Source organism: Schistocerca gregaria, chromosome 3, assembly GCF_023897955.1.
Source record: "Schistocerca gregaria isolate iqSchGreg1 chromosome 3, iqSchGreg1.2, whole genome shotgun sequence".
Taxonomy (NCBI): Eukaryota; Metazoa; Arthropoda; class Insecta; order Orthoptera; family Acrididae; genus Schistocerca; species Schistocerca gregaria.
The window spans coordinates 537284532-537299050 of NC_064922.1; the positions used below are offsets into that span (position 1 = coordinate 537284532).

The 14519-nt window shown below is 40.9% G+C and overlaps 1 protein-coding gene across 1 annotated transcript in view; it reads right to left on the bottom strand.

The window, feature by feature from the left end:
- Positions 1-14519, bottom strand: part of LOC126353753 (protein phosphatase 1 regulatory subunit 16A) — an 82460-nt gene that overhangs the window by 35772 nt on the left and 32169 nt on the right. Inside the window, exon 6 of the mRNA XM_050002807.1 lies at positions 3842-3967. Coding sequence (XP_049858764.1) covers positions 3842-3967 — 126 coding nt within the window. The remainder of the gene's footprint in view (positions 1-3841; positions 3968-14519) is intronic.

Consider the following 14519-nt stretch of genomic DNA (forward strand, 5'->3'; position numbering starts at 1 on the left):
ATACTGGCGTGTCACCCGGCGTGATGGTATGGGGTGCCACTGGTTACACGTCTCAGTCACCTCTTGTTCACCTTGATGGCACTTTGAACAGTAGACGTTACATTTCAGATGTGGTACAACCTGTGGCTCTACCCTTCATTCGATCCCTGCAAAACCTTAAATTTCAGCAGGATAATGCATGACCGTATGTCGCAGGTCCTGTACGGGTCCGAATTTCGGAAAAATTTCGAAAAACTATGTGTAAATGTATTACATTACATAAATGTATTACATTTCAAATTTCTCCATCCTTTAACGTATTTTGGCAGCAACACAACCACCTAACCTTTATGCACATCGTTGTGTACCAACCCAAGTTCACCAGAGGATCAACATAGCCCAGCTTTAACAAACACTTTTTTGCCTTTTTTCACACCAGACCACCAGTTGCTTTCTAGTTCACCTTTATCTCTCCCCATATATTTCTATTTTCATTTTAGCCTCATTTTACACAACGATCCCATTAAGTTTTATTTACATTCCCTCCGCAAACATGCCTTCGCTCAAGCCAGATTACGCTCTCATATTTCATTTTCTCAGGCTTGTCTGACATTTGGTATTGCCCCCAAAGGCCTCACACTTAAAGTTCCCATCTCTGGTTACAACCCTTCTTTCCATCAGTCCCTATACCAGTTCCAAACTGAACAATCCATTGCCATCATCCACCTAATCCTTCACCTACACATCAACTCAGCCAATGAACACAGCCGTCAACTCCTATCCTTAATAAAAGTCCTCAATCTTTCCTCTCCCACATCCACACCGGCTGTTCAGAGCATTCTCCTACAGGCCAACAGCAAATTAGAACAGCATGCCACCCTCCACCTCAAAAAACTATCCAATCTCCTGGTTTCCCACCTCCGGAAAGGCAACTCACTCACCCTTCACAACCTTTCCAGCAACCCTCAACCTCCTCTCATTGCACACAAACCCAGTCTCTCCCATCTACTCAATGTCCCACTTCCAGCTCCACTCCCTCAATAACCTCAAAATTCCAATCAACACAATCTGGAACCACAAAACCCTAATGCAGTAGTTAACCTTTCCTCCAAACCTCTCTCCCAATCCGAAACCTCTGTCCTATCCAAAGGCCTCACCTTCAGCCCCACTCCCAAATTCAACCAAACCGCCCTCGTCAAAGATTTACTGTCCTACACTCGTACTCTCTGCTGGAAATATCACTTTGCCAAGAAGAGAAATGATCCTAATCCTATTCCTAATGATCCAACTTCCCAAGACACTATCCAAATTGAACCCTACCTGGTACAGTTCCATCCCCCGTCACAGTGGGACCCACCTCCTCTTCCTCAAAATCACTCTCTCCAAACCTTCTGGGAATTTCTGACTTCCAGCCTTGCCTCTCAATCCTTCTTAAAAAACCTTAATCCTACTCCCAACATCACCTATGCTGAAGCCCAAACTATCCATGATCTGAAGGCTGACCGATCCATCGTCATTCTTCCAGCGGACAACGGTTCCACGACCGTGGTACTTGATCGTCGGGAGTATGTGGCTGAGGGACTGTGCCAGCTTTCAGACAACACCACATACAAAGTTTGCCAAGGTAATCCCATTCCTAATGTCCAGGCAGAGCTTCAAGGAATCCTCACAACCTTAGGCCCCCTAAAAAACCTTTCACCTGACTCCATCAACCTCCTGACCCCACCGACACCCCGTACCCCTACCTTCTTCCTAAAATTCACAAACCCAATCATCCCGGCCGCCCCACTGTAGCTGGTTACCAAGCCTCCACAGAACATATCTCTGCCTACCTAGATCAACACCTTCAACCCATTACATGCAGTCTCCCATCCTTCATCAAAGTCACCAACCACTTCCTCGAACGCCTGGAATCCTTACCCAATCTGTTACCCCCGGAAACCATCCTTGTTACCATTGATGCTATTTCCTTATACACAAATATCCCACACGTCCAAGGCCTCGCTGCGATGGAGCACTTCCTTTCACGCCGATCACCTGCCACCCTACCTAAAACCTCTTTCCTCATTACCTTAGCCAGCTTCATCCTGACCCACAACTTCTTCACTTTTGAAGGCCAGACATACCAACAATTAAAGGGAACAGCCATGGGTACCAGGATGGCCCCCTCGTACGCCAACCTATTCATGGGTCGCTTAGAGGAAGCCTTCTTGGTTACCCAGGCCTGCCAACCCAAAGATTGGTACAGATTTATTGATGACATCTTCATGATCTGGACTCACAGTGAAGAACAACTCCAGAATTTCCTCTCCAACCTCAACTCCTTTGGTTCCATAAGATTCACCTGGTCCTACTCCAAAACCCATGCCACTTACCTTTACGTCGACCTCCATCAGTCCAATGGCCAGCTTCACACGTCCGTCCACATCAAACCCACCAACAAGCAACAGTACCTCCATTATGACAGCTGTAACCCATTCCACATCAAACGGTCCCTTCCCTTCAGCCTAGGTCTTCATGGCAAACGAATCTGCTCCAGTCCGGAATCCTTGAACCATTACACCAACAACCTGAAAACAGCTTTCGCATCCCGCAACTACCCTCCCGACCTGGTACAGAAGCAAATAACCAGAGCCACTTCCTCATCCCCTCAAACCCAGAACCTCCCAAAGTCCCCACTTGTGACAGGATACTTTCCGGGACTGGATCAGACTCTGAATGTGGCTCTCCAGCAGGGACACAACTTCCTCAAATCCTGCCCTGAAATGACATCCATCCTTCATGAAATCCTCCCCCCCCCCCCCCCCAACAGTGTCTTTCTGCCATCCAATTACCTTCGTAACCTCTTGGTTCATCCCTATGAAATCCCCCAAACCACCTTCCCAACCCTCTGGCTCCTAACCTTGTAACTGCCCCCGATGTAAAACCTGTCCCATGCACCGTCCCACCACCACCTACTCCAGTCCTGTAACCCGGAAGGTGTACACGATCAAAGGCAGAGCCATGTGTGAAAGCACTCACGTGATTTACCAACTGACCTGCCTACACTGTGACGATTTCTATGTGGGAATGACCAGCAACAAACTGTCCATCCACATGAAAGGACACAGGCAGACAGTGTTTGTTGGTAATGAGGATCACCCTGTGGCTAAACATGCCTTTGTGCACAGCCAGCACATCTGGATACTTCCCACTAACACCAACCTGTCAGAGCTCCGGAGATGGTAACTTGCCCTTCAGTACATCCTCTGTTCTCAATATCCACCAGGCCTCAACCTCCGCTAATTTCAAGTTGCCGCTGCTCATACCTCACCTGTCTTTCAACTACTTCTTTGCCTCTGTACTTCCGCCTCGACTGACATCTCTGCCCAAACTCTTTGCCTTTACAAATGTCTGCTTGTTTCTGTGTATGTGCGGATATATATATATATATATATATATATATATATATATATATATATATATATATATATATATATATATATATGTGTGTGTGTGTGTGTGTGTACGCGAGTATATACCTATCCTTTTTCCCCCTAAGTAAGTCTTTCCGCTCCCGGGATTGGAATGACTCCTTACCCTCTCCCTTAAAACCCACATCCTTTCATATTTCCCTCTCCTTCCCTCTTTCCTGACGAAGCAACCGCCGGTTGCGAAAGTTCGAAATTTTTTGTGTGTGTTTGTGTGTTTTTTTATTGTGCCTATCTACCGGCGCTTCCCACTTGGTAAGTCATGGAATAAGAGACATGCATTCAGAATCAACAGGAATTAGTAAATTAGTATAGAGTGAAATTCAACAATGTACACACAACATATAATGTTCTACTTAAGTACCCAACACCACTTGTCAGGAGGAACTTACATGACCCCAGCAGGCTGCTGCATGGACAGGCTGCCACCCATCATTGTCTCTGACTTCTGTTGAAACGTGTTGATCTAGGAGATATTCCACCACTCTTAGATATCCATTGGCCGCAGCAATGTGTAGCTGTAACAAAAGTTTCTATGTCTATAAAACAAAAATCTCTGTAAAGTAGTAATATATTAAACATTTATTTGAAAGGCAATGCCAATAAAGATTAAAAACAGACATGCAAAATTTAGTATCTGAAAGTAACGTAGACAACCTGCCAAGCCTTACCAGGGTGTATACGTGAACAAGGAAAAAAAAATTCCCGGATTTCTTCTGGATTTCCCGGTTAAAAATACACTTTCTCCCGGATGAAAACACACTTTTTCCGTGTTAAGTGATAGTACACTTTTCCTCGGAACTGTAAAATTTATCAATTTATAGAGATTGCAACGCGCTTTTGTAAGCCAGTGGTAGTTCATGTCATGTGATCTCACCAGCCGTGAAAGCAAAGGACACGTCATGTCGTCAGCCAATAGCATTATCACTGTTAAGTAGCGCGTACACACAAACAGGAAAAGTAAATGGTTTAAATTAATATACGTAGTGCTACTACAAGAAAAGCAAAGCTTTCACATACAATATTGGTATCAACGATTAATAAGCAGCAACAGAAGCTTAACTTTCACGTATAACGTTGATCTTCTTTGCGCGTGTTACACTTTAAGATACATCACACAAATGTGCCAGTAAAATTTTTAATAACGGGCTCATAATTTTTCTAAATGGTCATCCTCAAAGAGTTGATTTTTAAATGAGAGTCAAATGCTCTGTTATTAAAGAAATTCACCACATAGTTCATCTTGGGTAAAAGGAAGTTTACTTTGAAAGTAACGCTTTTCAGTCAATCATTCGCAATATTTTCCCGCGATCTGTTAGAAAGAGGTTCGTTTCAGCAGTTGCCAGAGAGTGCCAATTACAGACGTCACACTGCTTGCGCAGCTACGATGATGCAGGAAGCCCGTATGTTCGTACATGTAAAACATTAAAAGATCTTACGTTATGTCATAAAAGAAACAAGACATCGGAATTTCGTGAACCATAATAACATGCATAATTCGGTTTGAAATGCACATTCGTACGTCCAGATTCGGTTGAAAATTTTCTTGGAATACCAGTACTGTATTATTTCATTTTTGGTTCTTTATTATGGCATAATGCCATACTTACAAGAAGACGAAAACATGCTCTTTTGAAATGCAGAGAACAGTTGAAACTAGCCAATATTGTGGAATTAAGCATTTCGTTACAAATAAATTGACTGCTTCAGCAGAAAAGATCAATAAAAAACAATTTTCTTTAGCAAACAGGCAAAAATAACGTCATTGTCGTGCAAGGCGATTAATGCCTGACTGAAGTTGCCGTCCGGGTCAGATACCCTGATTCGCTCCTAGTGAATATGGCAGCTTGCGCGAGACAGTAAAATTTTTCCCAATAGCATCTTGATCTTGCTGCTACTGCTTATATAGCTAACAGACACACTTTAGTAGCCAGAAGTGGGAGTAGGTACTACACACACGCGACGCAACTGCGCATGCGCATGGGGCTGCACGCAACTGCTCACACGAATCTAATGTAAACAGTTGCGACGTCACGCTCATTGGAGGCAATTTATTGTTATGAAGCATTGCATAGTCTTCCCAAAGCCTTTGACATTTTGCTGCTGGCAGATGCTTGTATCAGCACTGTGTTTTGCTGTTGTACATGGCACATTTCCTTTGGAACTTAAGTTTTATTTTAGTTTTTTTTTTCTCTCGTTCATGTTTTATTGCTGCAGTATTATTCTGCAGTAGCGGGATACAGTAATATCCTTTGTATGAATATTATTTCTTACCAGTCAAAATGACAAATTTAACTTAAAACTAAAACAAAATAAATCCTGGAATTCTAAAAAATTCCCGGGTTTTTCCTGTTTTTTTTTCCCCAGATGAAAAAATTTCCGGGTTTTTCCCAGATCTCCCGGGTTGTATACACCATGCTTACGATTTAGAGGAAAAGTCAAAAGATACCCATGCTTTGTAACTTGGTCGCAGCTCACTCCCACTGGGGACGCTGTCACTACGGGCATGTCATGTGCGCCCACCCACTGACATGAGTACCAGAATACACTGTGGCCCCGCACTTGTCTTTAAATTCCTCATTATTCCCTGAAGCCTTTGGTACATGTCATTGATAGTAGAGGGAGTGACCTTGCTTGTGTTTATGTTTTTGATTTGGATTGCTCCCTGAACTGTCTGTGCATGCTTACAATTGCTTTTGCTATTCTATGAACTTTGCTTCTAGCTAGTAATTTGCTTTGAAAACTCCATCGTCATCAACAACAGGAACCACCTTTTGTTTCACAACTCCATGTCACTGCCGTTGTTTCTAGCTAGTCATTTGCTTCATAAACTCCATTGTCATTGACGACAGGAACCACCTTTTGCTCCAAGTCCCCATGTCACTGCCAGTGCGAATGCTCATAAATTGTGTTTCACATATGCTGAGTAGCATGGAAAAGTTATGACTATTCACTGTGAAGGATGGATTCCGATTTCCTAAAGTTGTGGCAGCAGCTGCCACAGAAGCGGTGAGATTGCCTACAGCAATAGCAGAAACTGCCATTATAACTACCGCAAAATGACACTCAGTCTGCAGAAGCAGTATGATCAAGTGCGCGGGGTACAGCCAGCTGCAGATTGTTGCACATGTCGGCACCAACGATGCCTGTCGTCGGGGTTCTGAGGAAATCCTTGGGTCTTTTCGATGGCTGGCTACATTGGCAAAGGCGGGCTCCATCTCTCGAGGAGTGGAAGCCAAGCTGACGATCTTCAGCATTGTACCCAGGGTGGACCGGGGTCCTCTCGTTTGTAGTCGAGCGGGAAATCTAAACCAGAGGCTACATTGACTCTGTGATGAAAATGATTGTAGATTCCTCGACATACGCCATGGGGTGGAAGGTTACAGGACACCCCTCGATGGATCAGGAGTGCACTACACACAGGAAGCAGATACATAGGTAGCACAGTACTTGTGGCATGCACATGTTTTTTATATATTAGGTTCCTCCCCACACGAAACAAACCATTGTCCTGAAAAATTACCAGTTCATGTCACTGATGTGGGTGTGTCAACAGTAAAAATTGTTAGTTTTCCTAAACAGGTCATTCCAAAGGATTTAAATATGCGCAATCTCATGTTAGTAAATTGTCGAAGTGGCTGTAGCAAGATCCCTGAGTTACTCTCCAAAATAAACAGTAGCAATGCCAATATTGTATTAGGTACTGAAAGCTGGTTGAAACCAGACATAAAAAGCAGTGAAATTTTAAACTCGGATTGGACAATGTTTAGGAAGGATAGGACTGATACTATGGGAGGTGGTGTGTTCATTGCAGTTAAGCGCTGTTTAAACGCAGTTGTAATCGATACTGGGTCGAACTGTGAAACAGTCTGGATAAAGCTGTCAATCAGACAAGGATTGACCATTGCATTAGGATGTTTTTATAGACCACCAACGTCCGCAACAAACATCACAGGACATTTCAGGGATGGTCTTCAGTACATAGGAAGTAAATATCCAAATTATCCATTAGTTATAGGTGGAGACTTTAACCTGGCATCCATTGACTGGGAAAATTACATGTTTCTCACAAGGGGCAGAAGCAAAGATTCGTATGAAGTTATTTTAGGAATGCTCTCAACATACAACCTTGAGCAATTGGTTAGAAAACCAACTTGAGATGGGAACATATTAGAAATCTTGGCAACAAACAGAACTGATCTTTTTGAGAAAGTTAATCTAGAAGAAGGTATTAGCGACCATAATGTCTTTGTGGCTTCTATGTCAGTGGAAGTTGCAAAAAAAAAACCAAAGAAACAGCGTAGAGTTTTCTTGTTTGGGAAAGCAAATAAAAGTGTAATTAATGAATATCTTCATAGTCAGCTCCAAGCATTCACCACACGACACAAATATACTGAGAATCTTTGGTCGGAATTTAAAGGTATTGTCTACCATTTGCTAGAGAAGTATGTGCCTAGCTAAAATGTAGGGGAGGGAAAGGATCCACCTTGGTACAACAAACATATTAGGAAGTTGCTGAGAAAGTAGAGAATTTTGCACAGTCATTTTAAACATAGTCACTGCCCCACTGGCAAACAGATTCTTTTAACGAATTTGAAAGCAATATTTTATCTGCAGATTCTAAAAATAACCCCAAAAAAATTTGGCTGTACGTAAAATCTATGAACACTACAAATAATTCAATACCTTTTCTTGCTTACAGTATGGGTAATGTAACTGACAAACAGAAGGCCGAAATTCTAAAACTAGCTTTCAAAAACTTGTTTACGGTAGAGGACTGCAGCACCATTCCCCCTTTCAATTATCGAGCAAACGCATGGGCGGCTGACATAGTGTTTGGTGTATCTGGGATTGTAAAAAAGTTAAGATCTTTAGATGCTAAGAAGGCATCTTGCCCAGACGGTTTCCCAGTAAGATTTTCTGTTGACTATGCTACAAATATAGCACCACTCTTATCCATAATCTATTAGAGATCATTGGAACAGCAGAAAGTTCCATGGGATTGGAAGAAGGCCCAGTTCATAGCAATCTATAAAAATGGTAGAAAATCGGATGCACATAATTACTGGCCAATTTCACTGACATCAATTTGTTGTACAATCATGGAACATATTTTGTGTTCAGACATAATGACCTTCATAGACACTGAGAAGCTCATCTGCAGAAACCAGCAAGGTTTTGGGAAACAGTGGCCATGCAAGACACAGCCGGCCCTCTTTGTGCATGATATACAACACGCTCTAGGTACCGGCTCCCATGTTGATGCCATATTTCTCGACTTTCGAAAGGCGCTAGACTCAGTTCTGCACTGCCGCTTGCTCCAAAAAGTGCACACTTATAGTCTATCTGATGACATATGTGGTTGGATACAAAGTTTTCTAACAGACAAGGAGCAGTATGTTATCCTGAAAGGGGTGACTTGAACAGAAACAAGTGTAACTTCAGGTGTGTCTTAGGGCAGCATAATGGGTCCACTGCTTTTTACGATTTACATGAACAATCTGGTTGATGGTATTGACAGCGGCATTAGATTGTTTGCCGATAATGCTGTAGTCTACAGGAAAGTAGTAGCACACAGAAGTTGTGAACAAATCAATGCGGGTTGTAATGACTGTCAGTTATCTTTCAATATCAGTAAGTGTAACCTACTGCGTATAACAAGGCAAAAATCCCCATTAATGTACAAGCACAAAATAAATGACCAGTCTTTGGAAGCGGTAACATCTATCAAGTATCTGGGTGTGACTATTCGAAATTATCTCAAATAGAATGATCAGATTGCACAAGTAACAGGTAAGGCGATCTCTAGATTGTGGTCTATTGGTAGAATCCTGAAGCGATTCAGTCCTTCAACAAAGGAAATAGCTTACAATAAGTTAGTTCGTCCATTCTTAGAGTACTGTTTGTCTGTATGGGACCTTTACCAGTTGAGTCTGATTCAAGAGATTGAGAAAGTCCAAAGAAGAGCGGCAAGATTCATGACTGGTACGTTTAGCCATCGCGAGAGCGTTACAAATCTCATACAAAGTTTGAAGCAGGATGGATTGTAGATAGACGGCGCGCTAAAGGGAAGGGGCTGCTCACTAAATTCCATAATCCGATCCTCACTGAGGATTTAGATGCACATATTATTACCTCCAACTTTCAAAACGTGCAATGATCACCATTCAAAGATAAGGGAAATTAGAGCTGATACTGAGGCGTTCAGACAGTCGTTTTTCCCTCGCGCGATCTGCGAGTGGAACAGAGGGGGAGAAATATGACTTTGGCACGAATTGTGCCCTTCGCCACACACCGCTTGGTGGCTAGCAGAGTATATATGTAGATGTAGATCACTTTGCCCTCAGTCAATCACCTGCTTTGACAAGACAAACAAGAGTTGGGAAGTACATTTACATTGTTTTGTTCTTCACTACAAGGTGAATCAAATAACAAAGCTTTAACATCAACGTGCACTTTTACTGTCTTCTGGTGATAAATTGTATGAAGTGATGCAAAAGCTACATGTATTCTTCCACTCTTGGACCCCAGTAGTTTGAGCTTTCTTGACGTTTGTATTTTGCTGACTGACTATTGCAGTCACCAAACTCTAAGCTTAAATTTAACCGATGTGTTAAGCAATGTAAGCAAACATGTGCAGCAAGCACTGCTGAATTTGCAGGGCTTAACAAACAAGTGAGATTTTACTGTAAACAGTATGACACATTGTAAATGGACTCATTAATTTGTTACGTTATTATACATCTAGCTCCCGATAGATAACTTAGTGAGATTGTATCATGTGATACAATCCTTAGCTATGTGCTAAACCTGCCAAAGCTCTTGAAGTAACAGCATTAATGCAAGCTATGTTTAATGATATTACTGGTGTTGACTTCCTTCTTAGCAGTAATCACCACTGTGATATACAATATCAAGCACTCAATCGTCTATTAGTCTGACGAGATGGGATTCAGTAATTAGAGCACCAGTTAAGCAGTAAGCAACCTATACCCCTTATCGTTGGTAGATGCACACATACAGATGCACTTTGTTTGCTGTTAGCATGTTCCAAAGGGTGTAGAAGGTCATATTTAAGTTCCCTCCATATCACTTTCTAAGAGTCTCAGAAAAGTTAGTGAAACAAATCATGTACAGATTGTGGTCCAATGCATCAACAATGTCACTGCCTTTTCCATGACATTACCTCTTTTTCATGCCACAAACTGGAGCATATAGCAAGTGTCTGCCTTGGCCAGTGAGCAACAACAACAGCCACCAGCTTGCTGCACTCTTATCTTGCCGATACCAACAGCAGCAGAAGACATGCTGGAGAAACTATCTGCAACTGGAAATTAGGGGAGAAATGGCACAATTCCAGTTTGATACTGCAATCACATCTGATTAATGTAGACATTTACCAAAGCATCAGCTCATCACAGCTGTGGTATCCTCAGTACAGAGTGGGGACGTACAACAAACAGTCAGTCTATCCCACTGTGGAGTTGGCCCATAGTCCAAGTTCAGTATAAAGATTTAACTAGGCAACTAAACCTGTTAGAAATAATCTTGGACAAGAACTAAAATTTTTGGCTCGGATATTTTGGGGCATTTTCGTTTCCAAATTCAAGCACAAATGGGTCTAGCTTCAACCAGGATTCCATTGAAAGAACTTGATAGTTATATGCACAGCACAATCAACTGTTTGAACCTACATTAGGTTCTGAAACGGTTTCAAACCCACATATTTTTAAATAAATCAGCAGTACCTAAATTTTGTAGAGTACACCCAGTGTCTTTCACTGTGCATGATTAAGCAAAAGGAGAAATGGATAGCTCAGAACGTGTGGGAGTAAAATCCCCAGTACCATCTAGCCAGTGAGGACTAGATGCATTGTTAGCTACAACAGTAGGGTGTATATGCAAAAAAAAAAAAAAAAGTCCTGGATTTTTCCCAGATCTCCCAGTTAAAAATACCCTTTCTCCCGGGTGAAAACACACTTTTTCCAGTATATTTTCCCTAAGTGCAAAACTTATCAATCTTTTGAATGGTTATGGTTTTATACACGGGCGTAGAATTTCCCGGCACTTAGAAACATAGGGAAAAAAGACATGTTTAGGAAATATCTTTGATGTGCAGCAACATGCACGCTGTGTATTTTCGTATTACGAAAGTATACATTGGAATTCCACCAAACACAGTATGTTACTTTCCGAATCATTGAAATCAAGATTGTGATGCACTGTTGTAAGCCAGTCATAGCTCATGTCGCGTGATCTTGCCAGTTGATGACAGCGGATATTCAGAGCATAGGACAAGTGATGTAGTCAGCTAACAGCAACATCACTGTTAAGTAGCACAAACACACAAACAGGGAAAGTTAATAGTTTAAATTAATATACATAGTGTTGTTACAAGAAAAGTAAAGCTTTCACATTTAAAATTGGTCTCTAAGGTTAATAAGCTGCAAGAGAAGCTAAGCTTTTACATATAATGTTAATTTTTTTTGCGTGTGTTACACTTTAAGATATATCACACAAATGTGCCAGTAAAATTTTTAATAATGACATAAATGTCTGATCTCCAGGGTTCAAAATTCTTCTAAATGGCTCGTCATCAAAGAGTTGATTTTTTAAATGAGAGTCAAACGCTCTTTGATTTAAGAAATTCATGGTACAATCTCACACAAAGTTCAACTTACGTAAAAGGATATTAACTTTGGAAGTAACACTTTTCAAACTACCATTCGCAGTATTTTCCCGCGACCTGTTAGGAATACGTTCGTTTCAGCAGTTGCTAGAAAGTGCAGATAACAGGTGACACTGTGCTTGCGCAGCTACCATGACGTAGGAAGCCCGTATGTACGTACATGTAAAACAATGAAAGATCATACATTATGTCATAAAAGAAAGAAGACATCAGAGGATACTGCAAGAGCATCGGAATTTCGTGAACAATACCAAAATGTGCACATTTAAAGTGCATACTTAAAGTGCATATTCATATGTCCAGGTTCCCAATGAAGTAGACCTCAACCTGATATTAAGCTTTTCAGTGCGGTTTTCAGGATGTAAATTTTCTTGGAGCACCAGTACTGTATTCTATCATGTTTGGTTCTTTATTGTGGCATAATGCCATATGTGCTAGAAGATGAAAACATGCACTTGAAATGCAACAAACAGTTGAAACTAGCCAGTACTGTGGAACTGAACATTTTGTTTCAAATACATTGACTGCCTCTGTGGAAAAGGTTAATTAAAGTCAAATTTCTTTAGCAAACAGACAAACATAGCTTCATTGTTGTACAAGGCAGTTAATGCTTGACTGTCAGAAAGGTGGAAATAAAATAAAATCAGGAACTAACATATTTTAGACTTCTGTAATTATGTGAATGTATTTTAATTCACTTGATAGCTCCTGGCCACAGATATCAATTTTGTTTTCATTTGACGCAAGAGTAAACGAAGAGGAAACAGCAGAATCACGAAATGTAAACACGGGTCTCGTGGAGACTACCCACTATAACTTAGACTGCTCTGTGCATCAGCCCCATATCTACAATATTTGCGAACCGGGTCAAAACTAAAAAAAGAATTTTCAAAAATATGTTCATCTTGTAGCGCAAATCTTTCTGAAAATTCTAAAACATATGTGTTCGAGGAAATGTAAGAAATGTTATTTGGTCTTAAGCGTGCCAAAGTGCAGTGCCACACCTCTTCATACGGTGTTGTTCTATAGCACATCACTGTATTTCACTCTGTGGAATTGAAACATGTATATTTTGTCATGGAGGCCATCAAACCTACACAGGACAGTGGAAATTGAAATGTCCTGTGGTGCCTACCCTGCTCTCAGTCAGCCCGTTTGACAGCCTGCCCCTCTCCTCTCTCTCTCTATTTTTTTTATTTTATTTTAAAGACCCTTGCAATTAATAGCGAATGGGATTATTTGTAATCAGGAGAACAAGAACTCTTCAGAAAATTTGCACTCTTTATTGTCTATTAGCTAATAACTTGCTGTTTTGTGTGACAAAATTAAATATAGGATACGTAAAACCAATAAAGACAAGAGGCAAGCAAGAAAGTACTCATTTGTTCAATCCTTAGCTCCTAGATTTTTTTCTATCTAATCTTGCTACAGCTTTACATGGTGTGCTTTCCTTTCTGCAAAAGAATCTATTACCTCATCAAAGTTCATCAAACGTTTTGCTACATGAAAAATCGAAATGTCGTTATTCAAGACTGAAAAAGCTGTTAATACATAATATACCCAAGACTGGTGTGGTTTCTCATTTTGATTACATCTATTTTGTCACTGTCTGCTAGATAAAACAAAATAGGCCTTTCTAATATTGCAGCAATTTTGTAACACACACCAAATAAACGAGACTGTTTTGGCACAAATGGTCATTTTTATAAAACGACAGAATATAATTCACGGAGTACCAATATCAAATGCCTATACGGCCTACTACAAGCAAAAAGCTTTATGTTAGGAAGTACTGTCACATTTCATTCATACACATCAGTTTCTTAAGCACGAGACCGAAAAGTAGTGTTTCGAAATTTTTATCTGAATTTGTAATCGTCTTATTCTTCCATAATTTGTGTGATGTTGTCATTTCCTCTTCGTCCTAGTTCTAACAATCTTGCCATCAAGAATTCTGTAGCTGTTTCCTGCCATTGTCAAAGTTTATTCGCCGATTAACTTCACAAACCCTGTCAGAATCATAGGTTTAGTTACCCAGCGATTATCCTCCGATTAGGTGTTGTTACATATTCATACCAAACGTTTTGCGCATTACTTCCAGAATAGAACTTAAGTGGCTGCTAGCCGGGGAGTGTACAACTGGTCCTTACTAGTGTAGCGATATGGCCAAAAAATTTGTCAAAATTTCAATTTCTTGGATACACCGAGAAGATAATACATAATCTTTCTCACCTGTTATTTCTGTTACTCATTTAATTCCACTCTGGTAGTCTGAATCTATGGATTTCACTAGTAATTATAACAACGCTGAACATTTGCAAACCCAATCAACCAGATAATCAGACAGCGATTGGCGTTCATCCGCTCAGCTCGTATGGCCC